This window comes from Equus asinus, chromosome 2 (genome assembly GCF_041296235.1).
Source record: "Equus asinus isolate D_3611 breed Donkey chromosome 2, EquAss-T2T_v2, whole genome shotgun sequence".
NCBI classification, from domain to species: domain Eukaryota; kingdom Metazoa; phylum Chordata; class Mammalia; order Perissodactyla; family Equidae; genus Equus; species Equus asinus.
Window position 1 is genome coordinate 134,083,880 of NC_091791.1, and position 24,454 is coordinate 134,108,333.

The 24,454-nt window shown below is 54.2% G+C and overlaps 1 protein-coding gene across 3 annotated transcripts in view; it reads left to right on the forward strand.

Moving 5' to 3' along the window:
• The window catches only part of IGDCC3 (immunoglobulin superfamily DCC subclass member 3), a 41,289-nt gene extending 17,292 nt beyond the window's left edge, over positions 1-23,997 (forward strand). Inside the window, exons 3-14 of one of the 3 annotated variants that reach the window (XM_014829907.3) lie at positions 14,911-15,055; positions 15,453-15,583; positions 16,023-16,160; positions 17,492-17,650; positions 18,831-18,996; positions 19,288-19,535; positions 19,738-19,902; positions 20,208-20,399; positions 20,527-20,631; positions 21,185-21,323; positions 21,480-21,699; positions 21,977-23,997. In XM_014829907.3, the coding sequence (XP_014685393.3) occupies positions 14,911-15,055; positions 15,453-15,583; positions 16,023-16,160; positions 17,492-17,650; positions 18,831-18,996; positions 19,288-19,535; positions 19,738-19,902; positions 20,208-20,399; positions 20,527-20,631; positions 21,185-21,323; positions 21,480-21,699; positions 21,977-22,198 (2,030 nt within the window). In that variant the 3' untranslated portion in view covers positions 22,199-23,997. The remainder of the gene's footprint in view (positions 1-14,910; positions 15,056-15,452; positions 15,584-16,022; positions 16,161-17,491; positions 17,651-18,830; positions 18,997-19,287; positions 19,536-19,737; positions 19,903-20,207; positions 20,400-20,526; positions 20,632-21,184; positions 21,324-21,479; positions 21,700-21,976) is intronic. The other 2 variants (XM_044764702.2, XM_070499941.1) reach the window with 2 other exon arrangements.
• Positions 23,998-24,454: the final 457 nt, after the last annotated feature.

The following is a 24,454-nucleotide window of genomic DNA, read 5'->3' on the forward strand; positions in this document are numbered from 1 at the left end:
TCACAGCTACCCCATCTGTAACAGCTCTGCTTTATCTTTTTGTTTTGTTTTGTTTTGGAGTTCTCCAAAGCAACTAACCAGGCAGATCAACTAACCAGGCAGATCAACTAACCAGGCAGATCAGCTAACCAGACAGACTGGCCTAAGGAGGGGGATAGTCCAGCAGCAGCAGGTGCTGGAAGGCCAAGCAGCTTAAGGTTCTAGAGCCTTAGGCAGAAGAAATATGACTCTAAGATGAAGATTTAGGAGAATTATGAAGAAAAATATTATGATCACATCTGAAGTTATGACCAGGGTTAGATTAAACCTTGATTCAGAATTGGGTCAGAAAAACAATGAGCTATACTTAGATATTTCTCTCCTTTAAAAGCATGCTTTTCATGTATCACTGTTACAACTAGCACTTGGTAATATTAATGGTCAGAGAAAGGAACAATTTTGGCTGCTGTTCATTCAGTCTCTCAACAAGTGTCCATTCCTTTTTTTTTTTTTTTGAGGAAGATTAGCCCTGAGCTAGCATCTGCTGCCAATCCTCCTCTTTTTGCTGAGGAAGATTGGCCCTGAGCTAACATTCATGCCCATCTGCCTCTATTTTATATGTGGGATGCCTACCACAGCATGGCTTGAAAAATGTTGTGTATGTCCACACCTGGGATCCAAACCCGTGAACCCTGGGCCGCCGAAGTGGAACGTGCAAACTTCACCGCTGCACTGCCAGGCTGGCCCAAGTGTTGTTCATTCCTTAAGTTTATCTCAAATAAATGGATGGCTGGCTGGGTAGATGGATGGTCCTGTTTAAGAGTTTACCTTTAAGAGTGCTGCCTACAAAGGGTTTATAATCTTCTTGTGGTGACACGGACGTTAGAAAAGATTGCAGCCTCAGAAAGAGCTCTATGATACGCATCAAATAAGTGGTGCTAAGGGCCACTGGTTCAGCCCAACAGCCTACTGTTGATCTGAGCAGCAGACCAGACCTTTTTATCATTTGATAAGCCCAATAGAACACTGGAATAGCCTAAGGCAGAAATAGTCTAAGAGCCCATCAGAAAGGATTAGGAAGTCCGTGCTTCCAGGAAAAGGATACGTGCTTCCAGGAAAAGGATACGTGGAATTGGAGGATATTAAAGCAGGTCAGTTCTCAAATCAACAAATTTCAAAGAGCATCTGTCCTGTACTTACCTGCCTCTGAGCTAAGTACTCTGAGCAATAGAAAGATAAGACACTTCCTGATCTTGAAGGATGTAATCTCCTCTACCCTCCTGTCCAAAAACAGCCTTATTTGGTGGTGATGGTGAAGACAAGACAGCCTGATAGAGCACAAAGAATCTGTTGAATGCATCAATAGCAAGATCATCAGCTTGTCCATCTACATCGTGGTTTCCTTTAATTCTGATTTTTTGTTTAAGGATGTCTTATTCTTTTGGTATAATTTCTTTCTTTTTTTTTTTTTTAAGGATTGGCCCTGAGCTAACATCTGTTGCCAATCTTCCTTTTTTTCTTCTCCCCAAAGCCCCTCAGTACATAGTTGTATATACTAGTTGTAGGTCCTTCTGGTTCTGCTACGTGGGACCTGCCTCAGGGTGGCTTGATGAACGGTGCTAGGTCCGCACCCAGGATCTGAACCAGAGAAACCCTGGGCTGCCAAAGTGAAGCGTGCAAACATAACCACTCAGCCACAGGGCCAGCCCCTAATTCTGATTTCTAAGCTGAGTCACCTTGTATCCTTATACATGAAAAAAAGTGAAATGCCTCGGGCTAGTCCAGTTTTCTGATAATGAGTCAGTTTCCACAGGCATGTGGCTGGAACGCCAGTGTTACCTATCAGCCCCCCATTCTCATCAGGACCTGCCTTGGGTCGAAACAGTGGCTCCAGTACTTCAGGCATTACATCCAAATTCCGAGGCCTGGCTTTGCAGCCCGTCTGCAATTTGGACCTCCCTATTCCAACCATTTCCCTCTTCCTCCTGAGTCTTCCAGTCTCTTCATCAGTCGGGTGGGTCTCCCCACAGTTCCATCCTCCTTCCCCTTCTTTTGCACGTCTTTCTCTCCCGCCTTCTCTACTCACATCTCTCCCAGCCATTCTCTGAACTTCTCCAGCCCCTTCAGCTGGTGGCACACAGTTGGGCACTGAGGTACCCTATATAAATCCCCAGCCCCCTTCTCCAGTTATTTCATGCATTCCCAAGGAAATCTAATTAGACTATTGAATGCAGGACCGTGCCTGTTTTTCTGAGTCGGAAACAGAACTGGACGACCACTTTGGTGCCCCTAAGAATCTGCTGGTGGAGAAGGCTCGGTGAGGGTGAGGAGCCTGGCGGTGGGGGTGCGGCGGTGGGAGTGCGAGGGGAGCCCGGGGGCGGTTGTGTGCTCTCCAGTCTTCCACGGAAGCGGGGGGCTGTTTCTCCCCGGACACAGGAACTGCTGCCTCAGTTTCCCTCCAGGGGCCAGGCCCAGCTGGGGAATTTGCACCGCTGGGGGGAGGGGGTGGCGGGAAGTGGTGCCTCGCTCGCCCCAGCGACATCAAACCCTCGTTTGGCGTGCGAGGACAATGGCTGTCTTATTTTCTCCATTCGCCGCGCACAATGCGGATTCTCTCATTCACCCGCGGCGGTGCGAGCGAGGTAATTAGCCAGCGCCATTCAGCGCGGACACTATTGCTATGCGGGGGGGCGAGGACGCCCGCGTCGGCGGGGATTAGCCGGGTCGGGGTGTGCAGCTGCGGCCACTTCAAAGCGGCCGGGCGGGCCCGGGCGGCTGTGGGAACCGCGCCGCCCTCGGGAGCCGCCCCGTCGCCGCGGCAGGGACCGCCGGCCTCCTGGCCCGGGCCCTCGCCGTCCGCGCGCTCCGCCGGGCAGGCCCGAGCTGCTGGCGCCCCGAGCTGCGGCGGCGGCTCTTGTCGCTCGCCGTCCCACTCCCACTTTCATCAGGACCTCAAGTGCTTTTTTCTTTTGAGTCCCGGGAGTCAAAGGGCAAAGAGGGGAAGGAGGAGGAGGAGCGAGGGGGATGGGAGCTTGACACAAAGCGCTGACCTCTGAGGAGTGGAGCAGATGGTCCCACTTACTCCTGCCGCCGATCGAGCGGCTCTCAGGGCCCCAGGCTCCGGGCCCTGACCCCGTCCGCCATCCGAATGCCTGAACTGGGGCCCCGCGGGGGCTGGGCTCCCACATGCTCCTCCACCCGCACAGATGCCCACTCTGCGCTTCCTGGCACTGGAGTCAGACTGCCTGGACCAGTCCCGCCTCTAGCAAGGCTGGGGGGTAGGGGGGCACTGAGGGGCTGGGGGGCTGGGCTGAGAATCTGCCCTTGTCGGATGCTGGAGCCTTGGGGACGGTCAGGATTCTCAAGAACCTGCCGGGTCAGGGGTTCCCAGTCCTGTCTGTGCATATGAGACACCCTGGTGAGCTTTAATAGAAATACAGATTCCTGAGCACCACGCCAGACCAAGAGATCTGAATCTCTGGCAGTGGAGTCCAGAAATCTGCATTGTTACCCAGCACCCTAAGTTATTGTGATATGCAGCCAAGTGTGAGAACAGGGGCCTAGTCCAACTCCTTCATTTTCACTGAAGAAATTGAGTCTTAGTAGAGGAAGTAATTTACCCAAGGATAGACATTGAATTGTGGCAGGGTGGGGACTTGGGTAGAAGAGAAGATGATGGGGAATGACCCCCAAGACCATATGACCCTTAACGTTGGCATCCAGGAAACAGTTTGTGAGGACTTATTTACCTGGGATTTGTTCTAGATGCTGGAACTACAGAGGTAAATTAGACCGTTCTCTGCCCATAGGGAACTCACAGGCCGGCAGGTGGATTGACCTGTGGACACCTGACTCTAATGCAGTCTGACAAGGGCTAGGAGAGAGACACAGGCAACATATTTGAGGCAGGAATTAATTTGGCCTCTTTTAGGGGATGTGGAGGATGGGGATACTTGTAGAGAAAGGAGCAAAAGCAATCCAGGCAGAGGCGACAACTGAAGTAAAGAAATAGAAGCGTGAACATCTATGATATGTCCAGGGAAGGCAAACTTGTTTCACGTGGTCAGAGTACAAATCATATGAAGACGAATTACCTGACATTTGAGACTGGAAAGATGAAACAGGACCTAATAATGAAGACCTTGAATGCCATCCCAAGGAGAATACCTTGATTCAAGGCAATGGAGAACCACCAGAGGTGTTGAAGGATCATGTTGGATGTTCAGGAAGATAATTATAGCTTCAGGATGGAGGAAGAAGAGGACAGAGAGAGGAAAGTGGGCAGGCTGGAGGGAGGAAGCTGTTACAGAGACAGTTGAGAGTGGTAGCCGGAGCCAAGGCAGAGGGAGGATAGACAGGATTGGGTGACCAGTTAGCTTGTGGGAGATAGGGAGAAGGATGGGGCAGTGACCCCTTGGTTTGTTTATAGCTTGGGCAGTTGGTGCATGATGAGGCTGTTAATAAAGGACATGGGAAGAGCAAAAAGGTTAGGGGTGGGTGTGGTGATTTCTTTGAGTTTATGGGAAAGCTTTTGAAACCCCTACAGAGGATGGTTCCTAGGGCTCCAGGAGACCTCCATCAACTCAAGGGCAAGAGCGGAGTTCCCCAAATAAGTCTGTTTCCAAGAGTGGCCAGCCCCATACCAACCAAGAAACTCCATGAGCTTCCCATGGGATGTAGGCTTTCCTCTCCCCCTAGACACGTAAGGCTTATCCTGGAGAGTTGTTAGGATGGACAGCTTGCAGGCCTTAAGCTATCATGGTCCAGTGTTGAGCCACCAGAGATTCTATAGAGCCATGAGACATAAATGCAGCATCAGATCAAGGTTCAAGAATAGGAGAGGGTCCTTTCATGGGTGGAGAGGGACCACTTTATCCAGTGTTATCCTAGAATCTTAAAGTTGGTATGGACCTTAGAGATTATCTTGTCTATCCTGCCTCACTCCCAATTTACAGATGAGAATACCAAGGTTGGAAGTGAAAGGTCACATGGGGCGTCTGTGACAGAGCCAGGCCCTATCCCAGGTCACCTTTCCATTACCTAACCTGTACTACATTAGTCCTTACAAATCCTAATAGATGGCTCTGGAAGTTTGGGGAAGTATCTGTTTTTGTTGAGTAGTCCTCATGGTCATGTGAAAGCAATTTACTTAATAGCTCCAGCCTGGGCCCCCTAACCAGATGCCCTTCCGGGAGGTGAGGGAGATCCGGTGTCCTGAGCAGAACGACGGAAGTTAAGGATGTTGTGGGTCGGGGCAGGTTTACATAAGGAAGATTGGTGACCCTGACACAGGCAGAGACGCGCAGTCTGGGGAGAGGGGCTCTGCTGGGCCTGGACATTTTCAAGTTTAAGACAGAGAGGGATTCCCAAGTCGGCCCTGAAGCCCTGACCCTGCACCCTTGGCTGGCGCTTGGAAGCAGATGTGCCCCAAAGGCTGCAGCTAGATGAGACTTTATAACTCATCCAGCTCAACTCCTCCATTTTACAGAGGAGGAAACAGAGGCCCAGAGAGGCACTTTGGCTTTATCAAGCTCACACATCCAGTTATTAAAAGGCCTGAGTTAGTCTTCCATTCCCCCTGCCCCTCCCTCCTACTCACCCAACGGAAGCTGCTAGCATTTCACAGTGCTTTGCCCTCCCCTGCCCAAAACCAGGGAAATAAATTACTCCTCTACTTTATAAGGCCCAACAGGCGACAGGAGTAGCCCTGCCGCTCGGATTTCCTGGATTGCAGAGTTGGAAGTGCTCAGGGAAGTTACCCCGCGACAAGCTCTGGGTTGTTGATTTACCTGTGTTAACAGAACTTAGGAAACGTGTGGGCTCAGTGAGCATTAGTGGGGTGATAACACCACCTTATCGTGGTGCTTATCTGCATTAGTTACACTCCATGAAACCCACCCCCAAACCCTGGGGGTGTTCAGCTAAAGTCAAGCATGAGTATCTCTGAATGTGAGTAGGCTTGGAACTTGTAAGGGTCTGGGATGTTGTGTGCCTCTGTGTTTCCAGTGTGAGTGTCCTTGGGTATCATCAGTCAGGTTTGAGCAGCATTTGAATATGTCTCCCCCTCCCCACATCCAGGGCAGCTGTGGGGCAGGGAAAGAGCGCTGGATTTGGAGTTAGGCTGCTCTCAATTCAAATGCCTGCCTTAGCACCATTAACTGTCTGTGTGACTTTGGGCAAGTTGCTTAAGGTGTCTGAGCCTCAGAAGGACTAGTAATCCCTACTTCTCAGAATTCTACCAATGTAAGTAATATCTAATCCTTGACCGTGGGTGGCTTCTGCAGGCCCTGTGTTTCAGGGCCACGTTACTGTGAGAATACCTAAGACCCTGGCCTTGCTGCTTTCCCCCTTCTGATATTTCTTAGGAGCTTGGGTGAGAACATCTAAGGACAGGGCCTGTGGGATGGGGCAGATTTGCTCCTGGGGTGCCAGAACATCCTCCCTGACACAGTAGCAGTCAGTATGCATCTATTGAATGAATGCATAGAGTTGACCCAGGGGGTCTGCTGTGTAACTAGGACGGATGACTGTTTCCAAAACTGAAAACCGGGACATATCCTCTGACTCATTGTTTGATGTCTGGGATGAAAACAGGGCAAAATATTTGAAATTGGGACTGTTTTTGAAAACCTAGCAGTGGGATAGTTAGGGTGGTCGCATGGGGTGGATGATGCTTCTCTGCCTGAATGTGTAAGGGGCTGCCACTGACAGCAGTGGGGCACACCCACCCAGCAGCTCATCCCGTAGGCCTATAAGGCAGGCGCACTGCCTGTGTCCTACAGCACATACACACCCTCCATGGAAGGCTGGAGAGTGCGGGGGTGGAGGTAGGGGGTGGGGAGGAGCTCATGGCTTGCTTTGGAGGAAGAACTGGAGCCCCTGGAATTATGGGCTGAGTAATTAAAAGTAGGGCTTTGAGAGGTTTTATTCTCCTTGGGTTGTAAAAGCCCAGCCAGGAGCTTGAGAGAGCCCCAATTACCTCCCCTGCAGCCGTGCCTTGGGCCTTTGGTCCACTGGAATCAAAGATCAGGCCATAAAGGTTTGAAGCTCACTAGTCCTATAGTGGGTCAACAGCTGGATGCAGGGGTTTTCCCAAGCTGAGTCCGGCCGCCCACAGCCCCCTATCTCTCCCCCATCCAGGCTCCCATTTGTCAGAGGTGGCTGCTGGGAGGGAGGGGAGAGTCGTGGATTTATGGCTGCTGACTTGAAAGACAAAGTTGCCTTTTGTGCTAGAATTGGGGCCAGGGGAGTGGTGAGCTGGTGGTAGAGTGGGAGGATGGGAGGGAGGAGCTGGGGTTCAGGAGCCCAAGGCAGGGGGTGAGGGGCTTGAGGAGGACGAGGAGGCAGACAAAGGGATCCAGAGGCTTCTTAGAGCAGGGTCACCAGGCAAAGGCCCCCATGAATCAATCATCCCCAGGGAAGCAGAGCTGGGCCCCTGAGCCATCGCAGTCTCCTGGGCCTGTGTGTAAGTGCCAGACATCGTCCACCAACACCCATCCAACACCCAAAACCCACACACCCTCCCCCTCTCCTCCTCAGAACATAGTCTTTGGATTCAGGACCTCAATTCAACTCTCAGACTTCCCTGTGGAGGCCCAGGGAAGTGAATACAGGTCCTCTAAGTTCATACTTGCCCTCCCCCAAATGACCAGAGCCAATCAATGTGGGGGTTCTTCCCTAACAGAGCCAAAGTCAGAGCAAGGTGGGGACCCAGATAATGGGGATGGGACAGAGTTTTCGGGAGGGCAAGCCAGGGCCACAGAACCCTGACAGCAAGACCAATACCCTGCTGGGGACTGTGGTCAGGTCACCAGCCTCCCCAGGACTCCAGAGTTCTCTGCCATCACCTCCCTCCTTCCCACAGACCGTTAGAGATAGGACATTTACAGGTGCTTTGAGGAGTTTAAAGAGCATGTGAGGTGGGCCTTGGCTGGCCTCATCACCCTCCAGGGGCCACTCTGCCCCGGCCGTGCCCTACCAGTGGCTCTGCCCAGTGGATCTGAGTGGCGGGCGGAGAGGCCATCGGGCGCCTGAGTTCAGCAGGTGCTTTAACTACGCCTCGGAGAGCCACATCCATCCCCCAGAATGAGCCTGGCCAATAAAGGCATGAGTTTATGGGCTTCATAAACATTTTACTAGAGAAATCAAGGCCTCAATTACCCAATGGCCTCTTCCAACTGACAGCTCCTCTACTGGGGCCTCTGTGAAGCCTCCAGGCAGAAGTGAGATGGAAGCAGCCAAGCTCTGGCTGCCCCCGCCCCCGCTCACCCCCTCACCATTCAGGCTTTGCAAATTCTGTCTGTACTCACTTTTCCAGAGGGCTTGAGGCCCTACCACTAACTCTGAGCCTTAGCCTCTCTGAGGAGAGATGGCTACCCCCTTGGAGGAGATAGCCATGCTCCCTCCCTGCATCCCCCAGCCATGCTCTTCCATCACCTCTCAGCTCCCTTTTAACTCCACATCCTACTGTTTTCCCTCAACAATAGCTAGCAAGTATTTACTATTTGTCAAGGACTGTGCTAAGCCCTTTATAAATATATCTTTTTGAATCCCTATTGTGCTGCAGCTCTGGCGACATGAGCTATTATCCTCCCTATTTTATGTGAGAAAATAGAGGTTCTGAGAAATTAAGTAACTTGCCCAAGGTCACACAGCTAATAGTGGTGGTGTTGAGTTTTGAACCCAGTTCTGTCTGCTAGATTCCAGAGTACTATTTACCATTAACCTCTTCACTCATATGTAACAAGTATTTCCCCACCAAGAGCGGAAATCTTGCCATTGATGCCTTCTTTGCCATGCGATGACAGTCCTAGGATGTGATCACATGTGGGCCTTGTCAGTGTCCTCTGAGTCCATGTGGCCAAGAGGGGAGGGATCAGCAGGGATAAGGCTACGCTAGTGACGATGATGGAGAGGAAAGGTCAGCTCTCTGTGGGGCCGCAAGAGCGTGGAAGCAAGAGAGAGGCAGCTGGAGGTCTGATGCCTGGCCTGGGGTCTGGATCAGCGCTGTCCAATAGGATTTTCTGTGATGATGGAAGTTTCCTATTGGTGCTGTCCCATAATGGAACCAGTAGCCACTTGTAGCTGTGGAGCGCTTGAAAGGTGGCTAGTGAGTCAGAGGAACTGAATTTTTAAATTCTAATGTTCATTTAAATGACCACATGGCTAGTGGTTACCATACTGAACAGCACAGGGGTGCTCACTACAGCTGACAGGTGAAATCTGTGCAAAGTCCTCTGGTGATATGAGGCCCTGTGGGCCAGGAGCATCCCCAAGGGGCTCTGGCCACTTCTAGATGCCACACTATAAGGGGGCCTTGCCCACCCAGAGCTTGGCTAGAGGAAGGTCTCCAGGCTCAAGGGATCTGAACATCATTTCACATCACAAGTGACTGAAGGGTTAGGGTGTTTCACCTCAGAAGGTGTTTCTCAGGGAACGGCCCAGACCTCAGGTATTTAAAGGGCTGCTGTGTAAAGAACAAGACTGTTTGTGTCTTCCAGAACACTGTCCAGTGGAGATATAATGTGAGCCACCATGGGTAATTTTAAATTTTCTAGTAGTAAAAAAGAAACAGGTGAAGTTAATTTTAATAATAAATTTTATTTTACTTAATCTATCCAAAATATTATCATTCCAACATATAATCATTATTTTAAAATTATTAAGATATTTGCAATTTTTGGAGTGTCTTTAAAATTCAAAATATTATCATTTTATCTTGTAATCAATATTTAAAATTATTACTATTATTAATTAAAATTATAAAATTTTCCAATTTTTTATGGTGGTAAAATACATATGAAATATACTGTCTTTATCATTTTTAAGTGTACAGTTCAGTGGCATTAAGTACATTTGTATTATTGTGCAACTGTCACCACTATTCATCTCCAGAACTCTTTTCATCTTGCAAAAGTGGACTCTATTCCCATTAAACAACAACGCCCCATTTCCCCCACCCCCAGCCCTGGCAGCCACCATTCTTTCTGTCTCTGAATTTGACTACTCTAGGTACCTCATATAAGTGGAATCATACAGTATTTGTCTTTTTGTGACTGGCTTATTTCATTTAACATAATGTTCTCGAAGTTCATCTATGTTGTAGCATGTGTCTGAATTCCCTTCCTTTTTATGGCTGAATAATATTCCATTGTATGTATATAGCACATTTTGTTTATCCATTCATCTGTCCATGGACACTTGGGTTGCTTCCACCTTTTGGCTATTGTGAATAATGCAGTTATGAACATGAGTGTACAAATATCTATTTGAGACCCTGCTTTCAATTCTTTTGGGTATATACCCAGAAGTGGAATTGCTGGGTCATATGCTAATTCTATTTTTAATTTTTTGAGGGACTGCCATACTGTTTCCCACAGCAGCCATACCATTATACATTCCCACCAATATAAGTGTCAACACTTATCATCTCTTGTTTTTTGGTTTTGTTTTTGTTTTTTGATTGTAGCCATGCTAATGGGTGTGAGGTGGTATTTCATTGTGGTTTTGATTCACATTTCCCAAATGCTTAATGTCTTTTTATTTTCTACTAAGTCTTTGAAAGTCAGTGTGTATTTTACACTCGCAGCCCATCTCAATTTGGACTGGCCACATTTCAAGTGCTTAATAGCTGGCTACCATATTGGAAAATGTGATTCTCAAGGGGGAAGTTGGGAGCAGTGGGTAGAAGCATGTAGGATTCAGGGACATCTCTAGTGTAAGGAAAAATGTTACAATCACTCGAGCTGCCTCAGGAGGGGCTGGGCATCCGGGGTGTCCCTGGTCCTTGGCAGGGATGGATACAAGGAAGGTACTGGCCTTGATGGCCTTCGGAAGTCTGTGGTTCGAGGTTGTTCCTCTTGAATGGCTGTGTGAGTGGGGGCAGTCGGTGCCTCAGACCCCCAGTGCCGCCGGCTTCTGCAGAGGCTGTTTTGAACTCTCCATCCCAACAGGCCTACTGATCTTTTTGTCATCACACACCGGATGAGAGTCTGGCTGTAGCCAAGTGGTGGGAGGCTGGGCCTGGGGGACGCTGCCAGCTTCCTTCCCAGAACTCTGCCTTGACCCTTCGCTGCCACCCTGCGTCCCCCTGGAGTCTGTCTAATCAGATCCAGGCCTGACCTCGCCAGAGGTCCTGAACCAGGAGGAAAGCCCCCTCCCCTCCCTGAGCCCCTCTAGATCTGGCTCTCAGGAGACCCCTCCCCTCGGGTGATTTATAGGGGTGTCCAGGAGCCATTTCCTGCCTGTTTCTGCTCCCTTCCAGCCCGTGGATAGCTGGGCTCTCTCTCTGCCCCTATCTTTCCCTATGGTGGGGCTGTACCCATGGTTGGAACAGGGAGGCTGGGCGATTCCTTCTCAGATTGCTTGGGGACAAAGGTGCTTTCTTCTTCCTTTCTCCACAACTGCCCCCACAGAGGCCTTTGTCCTCCTGTCGCTGTCTCTGGTCCTCACACTGGAAGGGCCTCCCAACCACTGCCCTTTACCCTATCTGATCACCCAGCTTGAAGTGAGGGACCCAAAACTGTCCCTACCTGAATATACAGGAAGGACAGGTGTTAGCAGGAGCATAAAAGCATCTACAGCCACAGGCCACAGTACCACTTTCCTGTCCACCAGCCACAGACACAATACCACCGACAATGGCCACAAACAGTGTCTCCAGCCACAACAGTCACTTGTGTACACCATCAGCAGCCACACAGTGGCCTCCAGGATGACTTGTTCAGGGCTCAGGGCACTCAGAGATCCAGCCTTTGGCCACACATACCCATGCTTGCCCAGGGACCCTCACCCCAGAGGGACATGATGAGGGACAGCTTCCCCCTGGCTCTGTGGCCTGCTCGCACAAGCCAAGGCAAAACAGACTAGTAAACCAAACATGTCCCACCTAAGAGATGGGAGGAGGCCTAAGTGTCCCTGAGAAACTTCCTTCTCTGACTTCCTAAAGAAAAAATGCTGCTACCTGTGAACTAGAAGTGCATGGAAGATTCTAAGAGACCCCAGCTAAGCTGAGCATGGAGAAGGGCCTGTTTATGAAGGTGGCAGGAGTCAGAGCTGGAAGCGCCCTGGAGAGTACCCTTTCACCCCTTCGTTTATGAATGGGAGGACCAGGGCTCCAACACTGCCTGCCCAGGGGCTCATGGCAATCCCTTGGACACCTATGGGATAAGCAGGGCTAACCCAAGGGCTGGGTAGGAGTATGAGGAAGGGGAGGGAAGAAGGAGCCTCCGATGAAGGGGACCACACCCTCCTACTGCACCCACCCCCGGGGACCACGCCTGTGTAGGCAGCTGGGCTCGGAGGGGAGGGGTTGAGGAATCATCTCTGAGCTTCATTATCCTCCCTGCAACTCGCAACAGGACACCAACTGGCAGCCAGAGAGAAGAGGCGGGTCCCAGATGCGTTCCACTCTGGGGTCACCTGCCCTTGGAGAGTGAAAAACTCGCTGGAGAACTAAGGGACAGGACACCCCTGCAGAGGGCCTGGGGCATGGGACTTAATTTGGGCCTGGTAGAGCCACCACATGGGCCTGGGCCTCAGTTTCCCCTTCATGAAATGAATGGATTGGGTTTAGTGGCTTTCAAGCACTTTTAAAGGCAAAGCTATCCTTCAAATGAAATGTTTGGCAGAACTGCCATTAAGTAAAGCTGATAGAGAGGTGCTGTGAGGTGCTGCTCTGATGGGAGGGGAATGTGGAGCCCCAGGCAGGGAGGGGGCTCAGCTGCATGCAGGGGACCCAAGGGACCCCTTGGAGTCCTGCTGTGCGCTGTGAAGAGGGTCAGGCTTGCTCCTTGCCTACCGCCCCTTCCTGCCTCAGCATCACATCCCGCTGCTGTTGGTGTCTAGTTTTGGGGGAGGAGGAGGGGCTTAGAGGTAGAGGCCAGGCTTACTCCATCCCCAGCCCCCTGATGAGAAGCAGCCCTTTCCCTGTATCTCTCCTCAGGCCAGCTCCCAGCTCTAGGTGCCTCCAGGGAGCCCAGGATGGGGGCTAGAAACACAAAAGGATTCAGTTCCTTAATGAGGAGGCATCTGTAGTCAGCAGAGCCATTAGTCCCCACCCCAGATCCCTGGGGGGCTTGGAGCTCCTCTCCAGCTGGAATGAGGAGGGGGCAGGCAGCTCCCCAGCTCCTGAATGGGCAAGGCCCCGGGTGCACAGACAGCTGACCCAGGAGCCTGGGTGCCCTCTCCACTCCCTGGGCCCATGTCCGGTCCTGCTTTCCTGGAGGTTGAGGCCTGGAGGCAGTAGAGGGGCCCCAGCAGTGCCTCGGCCCCCTCCCCCAAGGCCCTGGGCTGACCTGCAGGCCCTCGGCCAAACACAGCCTTTGGCCTGAGAGAGAGCAGGCTGACCTCATGGTGCTCCCTGGGGATCATCTCACCAAACCTGATTGGGGACACCAGCTGGGGCACTTGCCCCCACCTCCCACCCCGAGGGCCCTGAGGTACCCTTTGTAAGGGCTATACCTACATAGGGACATGCATGATTGATTACCTACACGGTTCCAGAATCACACATCAGCCACAGGAGCTGAGGGGTACAAACCCCATTCACATCCAGCCGTGGACACTCACACCACATACACGGAGACAGCCACATCCTCCTGGCAAACACAACCCACTCACATGTGCAAGGAGGCGCTCACACCTATCAGCCACACTCCCAGGAGGCCCTGAGAGAGGAGGAGGCAGGGCAGGGGATTTTTATGCATGTTTATATTTAATGAACCACATGCAAATGAGATGGAGAACACGCCACAAAAGAGTCAGCCCCCAGAGACTCTGGGAAGAAGGGCACAAAGGCTCGGCCTTTTGGGGCTGCCCTGGAGTCCAGAACAGGCCAGAGGATGAAGGGGACCTGAGACGGGGTGTGCCCACCCACACCAGGGAGCCAGGAGCAGGAGCCAGGACAAGCTCCAGTGTCTCTGCTGCTGTGGGGGGAGGGCTCCTTCTGGGAGGGGACGATTGTCCCAGTTGATGGAGTGCTGGAGGGGAGGGGCTGCCTGCCTGGACAGATGGCGAGCCGCCTTCCCGCACTTGAAGCAAAGTGGATTTTAATGAAATCGCAGCCCTGGTGCTGAAGCTGGCAGCCCGCGTGGGAGGGGCCCCTTCCCTGGGTTTTACAGGTTGGGGTTTGGGGATGGGTGGGAATGAGGGTGGGCAGGAACACATAACCAGCCTAAAATGGGTGGGGGGTGGTGCACCACAGCCCCTCTGTGCTGGCCTCTGCAGAACAGAGTTCACGGTATTAGTTCGATCCCCAAAAGGTGGGGAGGGGGCCCCTGAATATTTATGACACATTGAAATGTAGATTGGTAGGTCTGACAGTCTTCTGAGAGGCTTGTCACCTTGGAGGGATACACCATCCTTGTGGGGTACATCGACAGGCTGCAGAAGAACTGGGGGTAGGAGGGTGATGAGAGGGGCAAAAAAAGCCACCGTGCGCTGGTACCCAGGGTCTAAAGACCGACATCCCTGCTGGGTGACACGACTTCTCCTCTCTGGGCTTCAGTTCCCTATTCTGTAAAATGTGCAACATAATACCTAGGCCTTGCATACCTTAGGGGGAGTTCATAAAAATAAATCCAAAAGCAGCTGAAAAAGCAGGGGGCAGAGCTTTCTCTGACTGGCCTTTGTGGGTCGGCAGCCCAAGATTTCCTTTTTAGAGGTTCGTCATCCAATAACTTGTCTAGACCTTTCTCAAAGTGCCCCAGCCCAGCCTGTACCACCCCTTTGGGGGAGATGTTTCCCACGGGTGGAGACAGGGTAAAGCCTGATGTGTCCCCCAAGCCGTTGCCCTGCATCTGCCAGCTCCAGGAAGACCCCTGCCCTCAGCAAGTGAGCTCCAGGACACAGGCCTGTGAGCCCCACACCCCACCTCTCCCCTGCACCTCTACAGGGTGCCTTTCTTATGTACATTCTCCTTTCTTTCTCCAGCCATGTCGGACTTCCATGTGCATCCCCAGGCTGCTGTGGGCGAGGAGGGTGGTGTGGCCCGTTTCCAGTGCCAAATCCATGGGCTTCCCAAACCCCTGATCACATGGGAAAAGAACAGAGTCCCCATTGACACCGACAATGAGAGGTGAGCCTCGCGTGGGAAAGATGGAGGGAGGGCGGAGAGGCAGGCCCAGTGTCTGAGCCTTGGAGAACGACTGCCCGCAGCCCTGGGCGCGGAAGCCGGTGCCCACAGGCACCTGAGACAGTGGTGTTTCTGCACCTGTGTTAAGGCTGAGTATCCGTGTGGCTTGTCAGGCCCAGAGTCAACCCTCTGGGATGTGTCTGTGAGAAGGACTGTGTGTGATTGTTGTCAAGGCTGGAATTGCGGGTGCATCCACTTGTGAGGGTCCCGGTGTGTGTCTGATGACAATGGTGACATCCGGGCAGTGCCTGGGTATTGGGCTGTTTATGTGATGCTCAGTGTCCCTGTGGCCACTAGTGCCCATAGCTATGCTAGTGGTCAACTGTGCCCCCCTCAACAGGTACACGTTGCTGCCCAAGGGCGTCCTGCAGATCACAGGACTTCGGGCTGAGGACAGCGGCGTCTTCTACTGTGTGGCCTCGAATATTGCCAGTGTCCGGGTCAGCCACGGGGCCAGGCTCACCGTGTCGGGTGAGGGTCCTTTGCCATGCTGGGTTCTTCCTGCAACCGTCCTCTTGACTTCTCCCCACCTTCAAATCAATCCCCCTTCAACTGACCCCTGGAGACTTGTCAGCCAAGTGTGTGCAGAGCACCGTCTAAGCACAAAGCTCTGTGCTCCTCGTGATGAGGGTTCAGAAGGAATCTGAAGCCCACTCTCTGGCTCAGTTCCACCTGGGGAAGCCCATCCCCGCTCATCCCGGGGGCTCTCCCACTGCTAGAGGCCCTGCAGGCCCCGGAGTGGACGGATGGGTGTAAGCGACAGCCTGGGGCCCCTGGCATCTTCTCTCTGCTTGGCGGACCTGGTTTCTGAGCTGGAGCTTGTTTCCCACCCTCTATGTCCTGGGTTATGGGTGGGGCGGGGTGGGAAGGGTCCCAGCTGAAGTGAAGAAACATGGCGTCTTCCTCCCAGGCTCGGGCTCCGGGGCCTACAAGGAGCCGACGATCCTCGTGGGGCCTGAGAACCTCACCCTGACGGTGCACCAGACCGCTGTGCTGGAGTGTGTCGCCACGGGCAACCCGCGCCCCATTGTGTCCTGGAGCCGCCTGGGTGAGCCTGGTCCCGCTGCCCCTGCCTCTCCCAGCCCTAACCCACCCCATGGGAGGGCCCGTCTCATCACCCAGCTCTGAGGAGGACTTTGAATCCTGTTTGTTCTCCCGGGGGGGTCTGTTTTCTCTGAAGCCTGGGGAGGGGCTGTTTCCCTCTCCTTGGCAGGACCCGGGAGGTCCGCCTGCCCGCTGCATTCTCCCTCCCCCTGCACAGATGGCTTAGCTCCCTGGTTACGTCGGTCCAGTCCTGGCCGTCCTGCACCAGCTCCCCCATCCATGCTCCCCTCACCCTCCAGAACCCCTCTGCTGCTCTCAGCACCCCTAGACTCTCTGCCCTCCCGTACCTCCCTGCGCTCTATACCCTGGCCACACTCCCCAGCTGTGCAATCCCAAACCCCTCAAAATCTCAGCCAGTTGTCAAACCCTCACTCTGGCCCCCCAGTCTCCAGCTTGGCCCCCTAAATCCGCCAGCCTAAATCCCTGGGCAGCTGAGGGAGAGAAATGAAAGGGTGCAGATGGGCCCACATTGTCTGAGCAGAAAGGTCACTGGGGGAAGGAGAGTCTGGAGGGGCTGGGGTGGGGTGGGCATTCACAAGGAGACTGCGCCACATTGTAGCAGCTGAGTGATCGGGGAAGGAGGGGGCAGCAGGCGGGATAATGGAGTAGATTTCACCACTTCAGGGACTGAATGGGGAGCTGTCTCCTTGCATTCTGACTGTGCTAATCTGATCCTGGGGTAGGGGGAGGACCCGGTCCCTGGGAGAGGCTGAGAAGAGTGGCCTCACCATTAGGAGGAGCCCATAGGCACTGCAAGGACCATCTGGTCCATCATTTCCCCAAGCGTGATCTGCAGGGGAAAAGAATGGCTTGGTGGTCTAACAAGTTTGGCAAACGGAGTCAACCAGGTCTCTTTGCTGCAGGACTTCTCAGAGCCTTTATATTAAGGGATACTGTGACTGTCCTGGAATGGAATGGATATTTGACTATGGAACTTTTTTCAAGAGAGATTAACCAGGCTGGGAAATGTCCATCTAATCCAAACCCCTCGCTTTCCTGATTGAGAAACTGAGGGGAAGGGACTTGAAGGTCGCCAGTGAGTCAGTGACAATGGTAGGATTAGGACCTGGGTCTCTGTTGCTAGGCGAGAGTTTTCCGTGCTGCTTCTGTCGCCTCCACAATGGCGTGATGCTGCAGAGGGAGGGTGCAGAGTCAAAGGTTGGGGCTCCCTGGAAGATTGGTAGTACTGTCAACAGTCTGGAATGTTCCTGCACTTCCCTGCTTCCACATCTGTCTCCCTGGCCCTCCCTCATCCCCCTCCCCCTTGCTCCTCAGATGGCCGCCCCATTGGGGTGGAGGGCATCCAGGTGCTGGGCACGGGGAACCTCATCATCTCAGACGTGACCGTCCAGCACTCGGGCGTCTACGTCTGTGCGGCCAACAGGCCCGGCACCCGGGTGAGGAGAACCGCTCAGGGCCGGCTGGTGGTACAAGGTACGGACCTCCCACTCCCAGCAGAGGGAGGGAAAAGCCTCCCACACAGCCCCCTCCTCCTGCCCCATTCCTTGCCTCCTCAACATCCCTGACCAAGCCCCGTGTCCTGTGCTCACCCAGTTTCCTATCCCCGCCTGAATCCTGTCCCCTGCCCCTCCCCAGGCCCTCAGGCCAGGCCAGAGGTGGCAGCTCTCTCCTCTCTCCCCGATGCTGGTGTGTTGGGAATGGGAGGACATTCTTGGTCATCCAGCCCGTGAGTGTCCCTCCAGGTGCCACCGCCACTCCCTCGCCTCCCCCCCGAGTTATTTCCACTTTCTAATCTCAGCTGGTTTCCCTGCCTGTGTCACTCACACGTGTCCCTCCCCCCACGTGCTGTTTTCATTCACACGAGTGGCACTGCCGTGCTCACACCTGCCTGTGCGCTCTCAGTGTGTTTGTCATTTCTCATGCTCACACCCCGGCTCCCGCCCCACATGCAGAGCTGGCCTCCACTCCCGTGGTGTGCAGGGCCTCTGCCGCTGAGCAGGTCGTTCTGTCCATCCTTCTGCCCTGGGCTCAACTGCCCGGATGCGCTGGGCTTGGTTTCCCATTCTCAGGGGTTTCTGTGGCTGTTCCCTCCCGGGGTGGGAGAGAGGGGAATTAGGAACTTAAATGCTGTTTGTTTAGCATTCCATGTACCGTTAATCTGCCCAAATGAAAGTGATGGAGCATTTCATTTCTTGGGTGTAATGGAGTCTTGAGGCCCGGGATTGGAGGAGAGTGGAATTGAATGTAGGGGTGAGGGGGCCTGTACTGAGGGCTCATCCATCTCCCTGCCTAGGAGGTGCAGCCAAACCTATTAGCACATTTATTTATTTAACAATTTCCTGAACAGGGAGCTCAGCTTGATTGCTTTCGGATACAAATGTCAGTCTTTTAAATAGTTATTAAAATGGAGTCCTCTCTTGGGTCTGCCTCTCTGGGGTGAAGGAGGTCTGGCCTGCCACCATCTCCCGGAGCCTGGGCCTGGGTGGAGGGTGAGCCCCCATCGGAGGATTCTGCCAGAGGTGGACGTGTGTCCCCAGCAGACCTCCGGCCCCATCCCCTCTTCTCCTTTCCTCATCCCTTCGCTCACAGCTGTCTCGTCCCTCTCCAGCTGACCCTCATGACTCCTCATGCTTCTCTGTGCCCCCCACCCCAGCCCCAGCAGAGTTTGTCCAGCACCCCCAGTCCATCTCCAGGCCAGCCGGGACCACAGCCATGTTCACCTGCCAAGCCCAGGGTGAGCCGCCGCCTCACGTCACGTGGTTGAAGAATGGACAGGTGCTGGGGCCAGGAGGCCACGTGAGGCTCAAGAATAACAACAGGCACGTGTGGTGTGTGCTGGGCTGAGGCCTAGGAAGAGGCGGGAAAGGGGGCCTGGAAGGAGTGGCTTGGGCAGGCCGTGCACCTCCCGCCAGGGAACAGCACGAAATTGGGAGTCTGGAGACTTGGGTTTGAGTCCTGGGTCTGCCCCTAAACTTGCTGAGAGACCTCAGACAAGTCGTTTGTCTTCTGGAGGGGCTCAGTTTCTCCATCTCTCAACTGGGGAGATCTGGCTGACCTCGAAGGATGCTCTGAAAGGAGGAGGGGATCTGAGGCTCTCCCTCCCCCTGCAGCACCCTGACCATTTCTGGAATCGGCCCTGAAGATGAGGCCATCTACCAGTGCGTGGCCGAGAACAGTGCTGGCTCCTCACAGGCCAGTGCCAGGCTGACCGTGCTGTGGGCTGAGGGGCTGCCCGGGCCCCCTCTCAATGTGCGGGCGGTCTCCGTGTCATCCACTGAGGTCCGTGTGTCCTGGAACGAGCCCCTGGTCAACACCAAGGAGATCATCGGCTATGTCCTGCACATCAGGAAGGCCGCCGGTGGGTGGGGGCTGGGAGGGCAAGGCTGGCTCTGCAGCCTCTTCCCCCTCCACTGTTTCTCATCCCTGTCCATCCTGCAAGACCTGACCCAAGACCTTCCATTCTTTCTCCCCCCTGCACCCTGGCTGCCCTCATTTCACCAATGCCGGTAGGACTCCTTCAGGCCCCTTACACGCCTCTGCCCTACCCCTTGCCTCCCCAGACCCCCCAGAGCTGGAGTATCAGGAAGCAGTTAGCAAGAGCACCTTTCAGCACCTGGTGAGCGACCTTGAGCCCTCCACTGCCTACAGCTTCTACATCAAGGCCTACACACCAAGGGGAGCCAGCTCAGCCTCCACCCCCACGCTGGCCAGCACCCTAGGAGAAGGTGAGGCCTGGGTGTGCAACACAAAACTGCAGATACTCGGGGTATTGGAGCAGACCCGCCATGCACACTTGTTCAGGTTGTGCACTGCACAGGGTGCCTGGCCCTGAGGCTCAGTGGGGGCTGGGTCTACCTGGAGGAAGGGGTGTCCTTTTCTAATTTGTGTAAAGGTGCTGTTGGAGCGAGCAGAGGTCATGGGTCAGAGGCCAGAGAGCTGTCGGGCTCCTGGGGTTCTGGGTCACAGATGGAAGGTGGAAGGTAGAGAGAGCTGTGAGTGCTCACATCTTGGCCTCCTTCTCTGCCCGCAGCCCCCGCCCCACCCCCGTTGTCCGTTCGGGTCCTCGGCAGCTCCTCCCTGCAGCTGCTGTGGGAGCCCTGGCCCCGGTTGGCCCAGCACGAGGGTGGCTTCAAGCTGTTTTACCGCCCAGCAAGCAAGGCCTCCTTCACCGGTCCCATCCTGCTGCCCGGGACCGTCTCCTCCTACAACCTCAGCCGGCTCGGTGAGGCAGGCGCAGCTGGGCTTGGGGAGCTGGGCAGGGGCGCAGAGGTCACCACTATTTCCCCACTTGGACAGAGCCACCCGGCGGGGGCTGGGACAGTGGCTGAGCCACCCTGCCTTTTCCCCAGACCCCACTGCAGTGTACGAGGTGAAGCTGCTTGCCTACAACCAGCATGGGGACGGCAACGCCACAGTCCGCTTCGTGTCCTTGAGGGGAGCCTCTGAGAGGACAGGTGAGGGTTGTGGATGAGGCGTGGAACTCAAGACTGGCTTGGGAAGGGAGGCCCGGGGCTGAGGGAGGAGGGGCGCAGGGATCAGGGAAGCTAGGAGGGTGGAGTAGTGCCTGCAGCCCTCAAGACCATAGGCTTAGACCTGAGTTCAAAGTTTGGCTGTGATCGCTTCTCAGCCTTTTGGCTACGATCAAGTGCAAAGTGTGGCTGTGCAACATTCTAGCTGTGTGACCTTGGGCAAGTTACATAACCTCTCTAAGCCCCAGTTTTCGCCTCTATAAAACAGGGATACTAATACCTACTTTATAGAGCTGTGGCGAGGATGAAATGGTCCGTGTAAAGTGTTATTCCCAGTATCTGATGCAATGTTAGTGCTCGATAACTGGTAAAAAGAATCAAAAAGTTTGGGGTGGGGTCCCATAGGCAAGGGCAAAGGGTATATGGACTTGGGGGTGGGAGCAGCTGAGGGAGAAGGAGCCCCCAAAGGCCGGGTGTCTGGGGGTGCTTCAGGCCAGGAGAGCCCCCGCCCCGAACCTATCCCTAACCCCCACCCCAGCCCTGAGCCCGCCATGTGACTGCCGCAAGGAGGAAGCCACCAACCAGACATCCACCACAGGCATCGTCATTGGCATCCACATCGGGGTCACCTGCATCATCTTCTGTGTCCTCTTCCTTCTGTTCGGCCAAAGGGGCAGGTGGGTCCTGGGCCGGGGAGGGGCTGGGCTGGCCCGGGGTGGGAGGGGCCTGGAGAAGAAGCTGCTGCAGGGGAAGGAGAGTTTGGGGCTCCTTGCATGTCCTTTTGTTCTTGCTCCCTCCCACATCCTTCCCCTAACTCTTGGCTCACCCCTCAGGGTCCTCTTGTGTAAGGATGTGGAAAACCAGCTCTCCCCTCCTCAGGGCCCTCGGAGCCAGAGGGACCCTGGCATCCTGGCACTGAATGGGGCAGGACGGGCAGAGCGGGGCCGGCTGGGCCGAGACGAGAAGCGTGTGGACGTGAAGGAGCTAGAGCAGTTGTTCCCCCTGGCTGGGGCAGCGGGACAGGCAGACCCCAGACCTAACCCCAGACCCACGGTGAGTGCCCTCACCTTGAGCAAACCTCCTCCTCCACGCTCTCACCACCTCCCAGTTCTGCCCTCTCTGTACATTGGTCGCAGGCCTTGGTCATCAGCCTTTCCCAACGCACAAAACTTAGGGCTGGTGTTTCTCTCTGTGCCCCTGAATGAGGCAGGAAGGCCTGGTGACCCTAAGCCTTGAGTGGGGTTGGATCCAGAGCCTGACCCTCTGGCTGGGGGTTCCTGGGCTCTGGCCTTCACGCTGACACCTGTGTGACCAGTCCTTTCCCCAGCAGGATCCTGCAGCCCCTGGCCTGTGTGAGGAAACCCAGTTCTCCATGCTGCCGCTTCAGGGGTTCGGCCTCCTGGAGGAGATGACGTCAGAGGCCAAGGCTCCCTGTGCGGGCTCTGCGGCTGTCCCGCTACCCCAGGATGCAGGCCCCGGCCTCCCTAGTGATGGACAGGTTGCCTGGCCTTCCATGGCACCAGTTGCCCAGCCAGCTCTCTCTGGACAGTAGACAGTGTCTGGCAGGCTCCGGTGGGGGGCAACCCCCCATTCTCAGGTCAAAGGCAAGATTTCTCCTGTCACGTGGGATTTGGATGGGGGCTTCCCAGCATTTCTGTCCTGACTGCCCCTCAGGTTGTCAAGACCTAAAGTAGTCTCAGCGGGAACCCCCCCAAGGACCTGGAGGGGACGCTGCAGGAGTCCCTGCCTTGGGCTAATGCCCCCTCACCTCTGCCTGGCACCCACGTGACTCGGAACTGAACTAATGTTTCCCTTCAAAAAAGAGAGAGAGAGAAGAGAGAGAAAGGTGAATTAGACTCCAAAAATACGCCCCTGCTGTAGCCGGGCCCTGACATGGTCATTCTCCGCCGACCTTGTTTTCTCAGGATGGATTGTTGCTGTTTTGGCTCTCAGCACCTACCTCAGCCGGAATGAATGTCCTTAGGGGCGGGGGCCGAGGCCTCAGTCCCCTAACCCCTGCAGAGCCCCGAATGCACTCCTACCTCAAGCCCGTTTAGGGGCCCTCCCTCTCCCTCCCCACATTATTGTCCAGAGTTTAAAAAAAAAAAAAAAAAGGAAAAAAAAGCACTTCCCCGTTTCCAGGTGTGAAAGAAACTGTCTACCTCAAGGCTCGCTGGCTCTCCGGGCCGTGCTGTGTCACTGGACCCTCCCTCCTGGCTCCTCCTGCCCAAAGCACCCCCCCATCTCTCCCCCAGAGAGGAGGCCGGAGGCTAAATCACCAAGGGTGGGCCTCTCGGGGCCTACAGAAATAAAGATGAAATTGGTCAAAGAAAATGTGAGAAAAAGCCAAAAATGAGGAAATATAAATATATGAAATATAAATCATTGCTCCAAACTAGCTGCCTGCCAGCACACTGCCGGTCCTCTGTCCTGTCTTATTGTCTCGACTGTTCATTCCCATTTTGACCCTCTCAGCCAACTAGTCCTTGATTAGGATCCCGAGGACCCTCTCTCTGCCTGGGCCTCGGGGGGTGGGCGTCCCCCCCAGCCTGCCTCCTGTCGCTCCCAGACACGGAGGCCCTGGAGCGGGCTGGCCCCTGGAATGTACTGTGTGAGTGACGGGTGTGTGCGTGCATCGGGGGCGGGGGTTGGTCCCCAGCAGAGGCGCCCCTGCCCTCTGTCCCATGGGACACAGCCAGCTTGACCCCCCTCCCGGACAGTGGAATGACCACTGTCAGCGGATGCGGCCGGAAGCTATTTTTATACAAGGTGTGTTTAAGGATTCATGTTCTTGTGACTTCTTGTTTCTCTTTCTGTTGTGTTGTTTTTTTGGAATACTTAGTTAAAGAAGAAAAAAAAAAAAAAAACCAAGGAAACAAATACTTATTTTTGGTTACACTCAGAAACATTTTTTTAAATAGCAGAAAGAATACTTTTTTTTTTTTAAAGGAAAAAAAAGATGTGTATTCCTTAAGTATAAGATTAGACCACAAAGTCCCGGACCCCCAACCCTCTAGGGACCCCCACCCCAAACTTTAGTTCATTAGCTGAAGAAGGTAGACTGTGGTGTTTTCCTGAAAGACGAGTCGTGTCCGTGTGGACTCAGTGAAGGGCAGGTCGTTCCTTCTCCCAAATGCAGGGCCCATGCCGGGGGCCCCTCAAACCTCCTGGGCAGTGCCCCCTCGGTCCCCGCAGCGGCTTCTCTGCACCCCACTTCATCCTGGAACCCCTTCTCCTGTAGGAAGGGTGGGTCTGGGGGAGGAGAAGGTGGGGGGCCACCTGGCTTAACTTGACCCGACTTTTGTCACACTCTACTCATTTTGACTGAATAAAAGTCCTGTTGCCAAAGTGAACCTCGAGTCTTTTGATGGCTGCGTCAGGCCCTGGGGAAGGGGTGGGAGTGCAGGGGGCCAGGCAGACCCTCACAGGGTCAGAGCCCAGAAGGACAACAGCAGACCCTTATGTACCACTTACAGGCACCATGCGTGTGGGGTCTTCTCCACAGGTGGGGAGGTTCCTGGGTCCTCATGACCACCCTGGGAGGTAGACATTCTATCTATCATTATCTCCATTTTACAGATGACGAAACCAAGAAAGGCTAAGAGAAATGAAGGAAATGTCCAAAATCTCACACAGTTTGCATCCAGGCCAGGTGGCCCAGTCCCAGGGTCGGCATTCCAACCACTGCTCCTCCAGCCACTGCTCCGTGCCTCCTTCAGACCAGTCCTTCAGCTCTGTTGTGACTGTCCGCAAGCCTGGGGCTGGGCAGGGCTATGTGCCTTTCATGCATTGTCTCGAGGAAGGACTT